Source organism: Salvia splendens, chromosome 11 (assembly GCF_004379255.2).
Source record: "Salvia splendens isolate huo1 chromosome 11, SspV2, whole genome shotgun sequence".
NCBI classification, from domain to species: domain Eukaryota; kingdom Viridiplantae; phylum Streptophyta; class Magnoliopsida; order Lamiales; family Lamiaceae; genus Salvia; species Salvia splendens.
The window spans coordinates 30,746,909-30,756,762 of NC_056042.1; the positions used below are offsets into that span (position 1 = coordinate 30,746,909).

A 9,854-nucleotide genomic window follows, 5' to 3' on the forward strand; every position below is an offset into this window, starting at 1 on the left:
GATAATTTTTTATTGGGCCAAATCATGTTTGGAGTTTGTACAATATATGAGTTTGCATTTTATCACTAATATAAAACAATAGTTATATTCATACGTGTAGTTATTTTCTAATCTTAGTCAATCTATTAAATGTAAAACTAACACACAAAAGAGCACAAAAAGAGTTATAAAAGACATTAATTAAAGGGTGGGGATCCTCTGCTGTGCTGAAAAGCACAGCAGCCCCTGCTGCCTCACCCAAAAAATAAAATAATCAAATAAATAAAAATAAATTTAATTAAATAAATATATATTATTTTAATGTTTTGTGTGAGGCAGCAGGGGCTGCTGTGCTTTTCAGCACAGCAGAGGATCCCCTCCCTTAATTAAATTCTCTATTTTCTAATTAATTTCCTTTCAGATTTATTGTGATTACTAGTTTCACCAATAAAACCAAATATAAACACTTAAACCTTATTTATGACATAAAAGGTGAAGGGAAAAAAAGTCTAAAACTAGTGCAAAATTACTATCATTATTAGTACTACTACTACCTTTTTACCGGAGAAACACAAATCCTTTGTCCAAGAAACTTTTGCGATACACTCTAATTTCAATAATTTGCCAACTTTAGGTAGATGTGTTTAAATATATCAGATCAATACTGTATGATGAATCACAAAAGAATGATTACATTAAAAGATGATGTAGAGTTAAATAGACCTACTACATATGTCAATAGATTAGGTGATAGTAGTAGAAATATAACTTGGCCTGCAAATAAAGAGTGTTATTTTATCAGCTGTATTATTTTTACCCAAAATATTTTAAATAGTTATTGATAAAAGTCATGCAGCAGAGTAGTTAAGGAGGAAGAAATGGAATTATTCAAAATAATATGTACGAAATATTTTAAATAGTTATTGATAAAAGTCATGCATCAGAGTAGTTAAGGAGGAAGAAATGGAATTATTCAAAATAATATGTATGTTACCAACTGAAAGATACACACTTTATTAATCTTTTATTCAAACAAGAAGGAGAGAAGGATTTATTCAAAATTAACAAATAAAAGATACTCGCCTTATTAATCTTTAATTCAAACATCAACATCGAAGCAGCTATGAGAATTTCGTTTTATTTATTCTTCTCAATTTGTTTATATGTGTTTAAAAATCTATACGATTGTACAATCACATAATTCATTAACGAAGAGACCACGTCATCTAGAACTAATTAACAATTAAATTTAATTGATGTCAAGGACACATCGTCACATAAATCGAATATCAACATAATCATATGCTTTAGATAATAAGGCCATCAATTAGCATTCTTTCCATATTCTTTTATAATTAATTGTACACTACAAAAAAGTCAAATAGCAAGCAACAAAGTTTCGATAATAATAATAAATTTACCTTTAAGCTTGGTAGTCCATTTGTCACTAACTTACCGAGCAAAATTGACGAGAAAAAGCAAGTACTCGACAACTAAACGACCAGTTTACAAAGACATGTTGAAGTAATTTTTGAGCAAAATATTTGGCGAGCAAACTGTGCTCACTAAATTTGCGAGCAACGCATATGGTCCCTACATTTGAATTTACGAGCACAGCAAAACTATATTTAAATATAGAAACGATGAACAAAATCATACGTAGGGAATTTTGGGTCATGATTAGTTTATTTTTAGGTCATTCTAATCAAGAATGACCTAAAATGATCTTAACATGACATCAAACTCAAATTTTATAATATAACCTAAAACTGTTTGATAATGACCCTCCGTATTTTTGATTAATTATTGATCATTAGATCACTTAATCCTAGGGCCAAGATTTGAGCTGCATTTTTAGTTGTGCAGAATGCATTCTTATTTGGATATCTCCCTTATATCATGAATATCGTTGATGTGTAGTCTATTTTAGAAATTTCTTATTTCATTCTTTATCTGTCTCATGCCTATTTTCTAATTGAGTTGTCCCATTTTTAGTATCCCAGTGTATAATTTATACTTAAAAACTAATAAGAGCTTTTAATTGCCTCTAACTTTTGTATCTCTTTAAAACTACATTTGGGCTAATACACTTTACGCTCTAATATATCTCTATTGAGAGAGATAAATTGAAAGTTAAAGTCATATTACTACCATATTTATCTTTTTTTCATGAAAAATCATTCTTTTAGGAGAAAGGTTTTGAAAAGGTATTATACATTTTCTCATTTTAAAGAGGTACATTTTTTTACCTCTCTATTAATGAAGGGGTAAAATCGTAACTACCATATTTAATTTGTCTTCTTTTCGTGAAAAGTCATTCTCTAAATGGAAAGTATTTAAAAAGGTACTCCCTCCGTCCCAAGGAAAATGACCTCTTGCTTGGGCAGCACGAAGTTTTATGCAATTCTATTTTGTGTGTTAAGTGGAGAAAGTAAAGTAGAGAGATGAAATAAAATAGAGATAAAGATATTTTCATTTAAAGTAATGAGTCATCTTGATTGTGATGGACTAAAAAGAAAAGTAGTCATTTTTAGTGGGACAAAGGAAGTATTACTATATTTTATGTTTTGGAATGCATTTTGTACTATTATAGTATTTTAAAAAATAAATTTCCTTTCTATATCCATTTTCTATAGAAATGTTACTTTTTGAAGATATATTTTAATTTTTAAAAAATAAATAAATGATATATTTTATTTATTTATTTTTTCTTATTAGAGATGCTCTAGTAACATGCTCCTATTCATTAATAAATTAACACCTCTTGCTTAAAACAGATGTGACATTTCGAGGTGATAAAAAGAAATAGTTTTTCCCTATATATCATAAAGTGTGATTAGAATGATCAAATTTTAAAATTATAAACTTAGAGCTTAAATAATTCATTTGTCCTTTAGCTACGATAAAAGATTACAATCAATAAATCAGATTTTGTTTGATATAATCTTCGCATTGATTATTTAATTAATCTCTATGTCCACCAAAGTATTTTTTGACTGCACACCAAAAGTGGATTAGAGCATCCACTATGGGGCGCCTGATGGCACGCCCGATGCGTGCCATCGTCCGCGGCGTCGATCGTCCGCGTGGGTGTCATTTATCCTCCGCGCCCTAAGACCACGGCCGATGCATCGTCAGCGGTTGAAGCGTGGACGATGGCGTATCGTCCGCGCCATCGTCCGCCCCATTGTGGGCTCGGCGGACGATGGTCGCGGACGATATACCATCGTCCGCGCTTCAACCGAGTGGAACGATGATGAAGGTGCATCTAGCTCGTCCAGCACAGCGGCCGAGCCCCCCGCTAGAGGATTGCCGTCGGGCTTCGACGAGGTTCTAGCCAGACAGGCCTCAATGCGCAACCAACAGGACCATGCACAACTCATGAACGACATGGTTGAAGAAGTGTGGGCCCGTAACCGCCGTCGTTGAGTTTGCGTTTTTTTAAAATTCGTATTGTAATGTATTAATTTTTATATATGAAATGAAGTTTTTTCCCAATTTTGTGTTATTTAAATATTCAAATAAAATAAGATGCATAGGGCGCCCCATTGCAGGTGGGAGGGTAGGATGATAAAACTGATGACGTGGCGCGCCTTAGAGCTCCCCATGATGGATGCCCTTACTTTAATTTTTTTGGTTCATGTCTCCTCTCATTTATGGAAAAGTAGCCAAAACTGGATAACAATATTAATAATGATTAATAAATAATAAGTAGCCATTTAATTTGGATAATACTAATAAATAGTGTAAATTAGTAAACATAGTCCAGTGGCTTTGGTACCAACTCTTCTACCAACATTCGGTATGTGGTCTACTCGACCAGATTGGATGTCTTGTCCCAAATCTCCGCTGTCATTTCTTAAAATACCAACTTAAATTTCAGTAATTAATAATGCTAAATACATAAAACAAATGCAATAGTTAGCAAAACATTGGGGTAAATAAATAGTCAAAACCTCTAAATACACACTAATCCCCTTGCCGTAAAGCACAAACGGAGCAACTCCAATAAAAAATGTGATGAAGTACAAAACATGGATTACTCAATATAGTAATACTATAATTTAAAATAGAATTTTCAATTTATAATTAACTATAAATTTATTTGCATGATAATTTTATAAATAAAAGCGAAATTATTGGACATGTTTTATGCCAAAAGAATTGGCTGATTGGGACTTGGAAATGGGGTAGGGAAAACTTTTAAATTTATCTATTTATATATTTGCATATTTTGTTTGTTATCTTAAACTCTATCTTTTTATAGTTTAAAAAAATCGCATAATTTAATAGTATATGACAAAATATTTGAAAAAAACATACCGTATTAAATTACGACAAAGGCTTTGAACTTTATGTAATATGATTTGTACAGCACTACGAATTACTGAAATGCATGTTAATTTCGTTTTCCCTTTCCCCTTTAATCTTTTTTTTTTCTTTCGAATGATATTTTTTTTGTTTTCGTATCTTCAGTTTCAATAACGTCATTTACTTTCAAATAATTATTTTAATAATTAAATAATTTTAATTAAAAATATTTTTGCTAAATATATAAAAGAATCGAACGGATTATCTTTGAAAAATTTCCAATGCTTTTATTTTCGTTCATACATCAAAATTAATTATTTATATGCAATTGGAATATGCACTTTGTTATCCTGTTTTTATTTCCATTCATACATCAAAATTATTCACATTTAATTAACTATTTTATGGTGGAAACTATTCTCCACTCACCTACTTCACTCTAATTTGTTCTTGTAATTACTAATTTTTTATTAGACGGCTCATTCCCCAATCATAATATTATATAATATCTTAATAAATAGTATAACTCTCTCAAATATGATTATTTTTATGATGTAGAGAATATTAATTTCATTCTGAAATTGCTTTTAACTATTTACAGTATATGTTTTATTTCCTAATATTAGCATTAGCTTTCTTATGATATACTCCGTATTACATCAGTCTTATTTAAAGAGAAATATTATTTTTATCAGCATCAGAATTATGCAGTGTTCTATAATGTGTTCAGGATAAATTAGAGAGAATCTTGTTTCTACTTTTAGAATATATGTCACTTTAAATGAGACATAACACAAAGAGGATAACATGTCATTTTGTGTGGCACACATATTATATATTTTAAAACCTTTATATACAATTATGATGCTATTTAATATATTTATTATATTAACTTAATTAAGTCAATAGTTTCACCGTGCACGAAGAGCTATTTAATTAGAGAGCGAATCTAGTTTAATTAATGAAGGAGTGTTAATACAATGTCTTTGGGTAGAGACATTCCAACCGCAACTTCGCCGGCTCTCATTAATTATATCAATAATCCTCATTTTTAAAACTAAGCATCAATTTTCCCACAATAACTTAAACCAACAGATCCACTCATATTCTTTGAACACACCAATGTTCACACATAAATTAATCCCACACCTCATTATAATAACTCCTTTTCAGCTCTATTTCTCTGACATGCTCAATCGGTCAAAATCAGTGGTTGTTAGCAACTAAAACTAAAATAAATATATAATAAAGATAAATGTAGGATTCATGAGTGCCTCACCTTCCAACACTAATTTAAGCAACCATGATTTGCAGGAATCCACACACAATTTCTTGTCTGTGGGATCATTAGCCCCCTTCCTCGTTTGTCTTTAACAATTTCCTAGAAATTTCCTAAACCAAACCCATTTAGGAGTATTTATTAATATTGCTACTAAGCAAAGTGATAGTAAATTATGGGCTTTGTGAAGTTTCTCCGTCTGAAGCTGAGAGGGAGGAGGGCGGCGGAGAGGGTTGCAGCCGTTGATATTGGCGGAGAAGGAGATGTCGGAGATGCGATTTTCTGCAAGTCCATGGGTGAAGGAGCGATTGTGTATGCGTGGGAAGAGATTAGGAAATTTACGATGGATTTTGCAACTGTGATCGGATATGGAGGTTTTAGTACTGTTTATCTTGCTCAACTCTCCGATTCGTTGACGGCGGCGGTGAAGATCCAGTTTCGCTGCACACAGCGTTTGAATGAAGCTTACAAGCAGGAATTGGAGATTTTGCTTCGAATCAACCACCCTTATATTGTCAAGTTGCTTGGCTATTGTGGTGAAGATAATAGAGGTAAAGAAATTCAAAATACATTATTTTGAAAAAATGAAAATATTTTATTCAATTTATCAAAAAGAGCAAAGAAATCCAACTATAGGAGGACAAAAAAAAAATGCAGACTTAAAATATACTTATATTTAAAATTTTAAGGCACATAACAAAACTGAAAAACTACTTACTCACCTTTAAAATTATAAATTATTTTATTTTGATATGTCTCTTAAAAATAGAAAATTTATATTTAAAAACTTTTTTTAAAGATGGGAATCATTAAAATTTGTATCGTTTTCAAAAAAATATTTTTATAAAATAAAGGGAGCATTATTATTTGGTATAACATCATATAACCTAGCTAGGATACTATTGGATAGAGAAAAAAAAATTAAATTCCAATAACCTCAACATGTATAGTGCTTCATTTTTATTTCAAAATGGTATTGATTTATGTTTAATAAATTTGCAGAACAAGGCACATTAATATTGGAGCACGCAGTGAACGGCAATCTTCATGAAAAGCTGCATAATTCAATCTCAAGCCTCTCATGGCGGAGAAGGATGGCCATAGCCTTCCAGCTCGCCACCGCCGTAGATTATCTCCACCAAAACTGCATCATCCACTGCGACATCAAATCTTCCAACATCTTACTCGACGACAAGCTCAACTGCAAGCTCTGCGATTTCGGCTCATCGAAAATGGGCTTCGCTTCACTAGTAGCCTCTTCCAGCTCGAGGAGCCGAGCAGCGATGCTCGGCTCACCTGGCTACACCGATCCTCACTACATGAGGACGGGACTCACCTCCAAGAAGAGCGACGTGTACAGCTTTGGAGTGATCCTGTTGGAGCTCGTGTCCGGGATGGAAGCCCTCGACCCATTGAGTGGGGAGAGGCTGACCGCGAGGGTGGGCCCCGCTCTTCGAGATGTGGAGAAGGTTGTTGAGATGGTTGACCCGCGGCTGAAAAGCCGCGGGGATTTTGATTGGGAGGAAGCTAAGGCAGTGGGCGAGGTGGCGGCCACGTGCCTTAGGCCATCCACAACGCTGTTCCTATACCGTTCCTAAACCGTTTCTTAAACCACTATTTGAGGGCCCCACTGTACTTTTTTACTCCATTCCTTAACTAAGGAACGGAACCTGCAACCCTCGTTCCTTAACCGTTCCTTAACCGTTCCTTAAATTACTATTCATTCAATTTCATTTTTTTTTAATTTCAACTCAATTCAATTAAAAAAACAAACACATTTTATTAAAAAACACACAACATTAAAACAAAGTTACAACTTAAACTTAAAAAAATAAAAAGCACACAATTAAAATCATAAAAAAATAAAAGTACACAATTTTAATAATTTCATCCGCCAAAGTTTGCCCAAATGTGCTCAATTAGATCATGTTGGAGTTGGGTGTGGGCGCTAGAGTCGCGTGTCCTTGCACGAATAGATAACCGTTCTTGTATAGACGGATGCACTCCACTTCGAGGCGGACTACTTGCGGTTGAGCTTCCGGGGGATTCGGGGTCGAACCAATTTCCCGCCTCGGGTCCTTCGTCTTGGACAATCATGTTGTGCAAGATTATGCACGTATACATGATGTCGACCATGTTCTCCATGAACCACGTACGAGCCGGGGCTTTGATGATGTTGAAGCGCGCTTGGAGAACCCCGAACGCCCTCTCCACATCCTTGCGAGCAGCCTCCTGCTTCTGCGCAAAAAGAGCCTGCTTTGGGTTCGCAGACCCACTGCACGTCTTCACGAAGGTAGGCCACTTCGGGTAGATGCCATCGGCGAGATAGTACCCCATTTTATAAAGCCGATTGTTGGCGACGAAGTTGATGGCCGGCGCTTTACCATCCAAAACTTCGGTCAAGAGGTCGCACTGGTTGAGCACGTTTACGTCGTTGTTCGACCCGGGGACCCCGAAGTACGCGTGCCAGATCCAAAGGCGGTAGTCGGCAACGGCCTCGAGTATAACGGTTGGGTGGGTACCTTTGTGGCCGCTCGTGTAGGACCCCTTCCACGCCACCGGGCAATTCTTCCATTGCCAGTGCATGCAATCGACGCTGCCGAGCATCCCTGGGAATCCGTGCACTGTTTCGTGAAGGTCGAGAAGGAACTGACAATCGGCCGTGCTTGGCCTCCGGAGAAATTCGTCGGTGAAGGCTGCCCGGACGCCTTTGCAGAATTTGAGCAAGCACATTCGCCCAGTGCTATCTCCGATGTGGAGGTATTCGTCGAACATGTCGGCCGTTTGTCCAGTCGCAAGCTGGCGGATTGCTGCAGTACATTTCTGCAGCGTCGTGTGGCTGGGACGTCCGACCGCGTCGAACCCTTCCTGGAAGAACTCTTCCCGGGCTGCCAAAGTATTCGCGATGTGGAGAAATAACGGTTTCCCCATGCGGAAACGGCGACGGAAGTACGTATCTCCCCAAACCGGGTTATCGCAGAAGTAGTCGCGTACTAACCTTGCGGCGGCTTCCTCCCGGTTACGATGGATGTACGTACGGGAGCGACGTTGGGGCGGAGCGGCTTCTTCCGCCTCCCGTCGTCGATCTTCTTCAAGTGATTGTTCCAATATTTGACGCATTTGTTCATAAGGATCCATTAGTTTGATTAAATTTGGGAGAAGGAAAATAGAGTTGATTTGAGATGAAAATTGGGGTGGAAATAGAGAGAAATAGATGTGTGTTTGTGATTGAAATGAATATGAAATAGGAGTATTTATAGAGTAAATAAATAAAATAAAATAAAAAAAAACGGCTATAAAATTAACGGTCTCATTACCGTTAATAAAAAAAAATTTTATTTTTTTTTTATTAAATTCGAATTTTTTTTTAAAAAAAATGAATTATTGCGTCATCGGGACGAAGCCCACTCGCGGGGCAGCGAGTGGGCTTCACGCGTCGAATGGGAGTCCGCCACGTCGCCTCGGCGCGTGGCGGAACGTTTCGTTCCGCGTTCCGGAGGAACGAAACGCGGCACGGCATGGGAACGGTGGCGGCACGGAATGGCGACGGAACGCACGCTGCAACGCGTGCCGCCGCGAAACCGTTCCTCCGGAACGGCATAGGAACGGCGACGGCACCGCGTTGCGGGTGCTCTTAGTGATTCCCCCGCTCATCGGCCTTCGATGTCGGATGTCTTGATTGTTTTGAGGAAGGGAGTTTCATCGATATCGTGTTTGGTTTGATGAGAAGATGTTATGGTTTTTTGTATAGAATTTGATCGGGTTGTTTTGGTTAGGGTTGATGTGTTGTTGTCTCGTAATTTGTAGGATATCCGGTACATGTTATAAGTGTATATTTGTAACGCCCCACTTTTCGAACCCTAATTTTTGAACCCTAAGGTGATTTGTATTTATTGCTTTGGTTAGTGGTGACCTAATTTTGATTTGACCGAGTCATTTACGTTGTTATGACGTGGCTGAAATTAATTGATGTGGAATGAAATATATTGCGGTGAATTATATTATCTTTGGGGAGTGAGATTTAAATAGAATCATAAATAATTACCTTGCCCCTTTCATTGTGGAAATTTCGACCACTATTATTTTAAGGAGAGCAATTCTATTTTCTTGGATTTAATTATTTATTTGGGATAATTATCCAATTAAATCCAAAGCCAATTATTCTTTATTTCTCTCTTGAGAAAAATCGGCCCCCATTATTATTCCTAAGGGGATTTCAAAATCTCCTAGCTTGTGGGAGAAGAAATTATTCATTATTTATTTTGATCCCTTAATTATTTCTTTC

At 36.2% G+C, this 9,854-nt stretch overlaps 1 protein-coding gene across 1 annotated transcript; it reads left to right on the top strand.

Annotated features, from left to right (window-relative positions):
- Positions 1-5,587: 5,587 nt before the first annotated feature.
- LOC121755129 (probable receptor-like protein kinase At1g33260) lies at positions 5,588-7,205 on the top strand. The gene is made up of 2 exons (XM_042150414.1): positions 5,588-6,120; positions 6,572-7,205. The coding sequence occupies exons 1-2, from the start codon at positions 5,745-5,747 to the stop codon at positions 7,165-7,167; spliced, it is 972 nt and encodes a 323-aa protein (XP_042006348.1). The 5' UTR covers positions 5,588-5,744; the 3' UTR covers positions 7,168-7,205.
- The last annotated feature ends 2,649 nt before the right edge of the window (positions 7,206-9,854 follow it).

Excerpts from the sequence above, each read along its gene's own strand:
- LOC121755129 (XM_042150414.1), top strand. The coding sequence starts at position 5,745 with ATGGGCTTTGTGAAGTTTCTCCGTCTGAAGCTGAGAGGGAGGAGGGCG. Across the intron at positions 6,121-6,571 it reads TTGTGGTGAAGATAATAGAG|AACAAGGCACATTAATATTG; the intron begins GTAAAGAAATTC and ends ATAAATTTGCAG.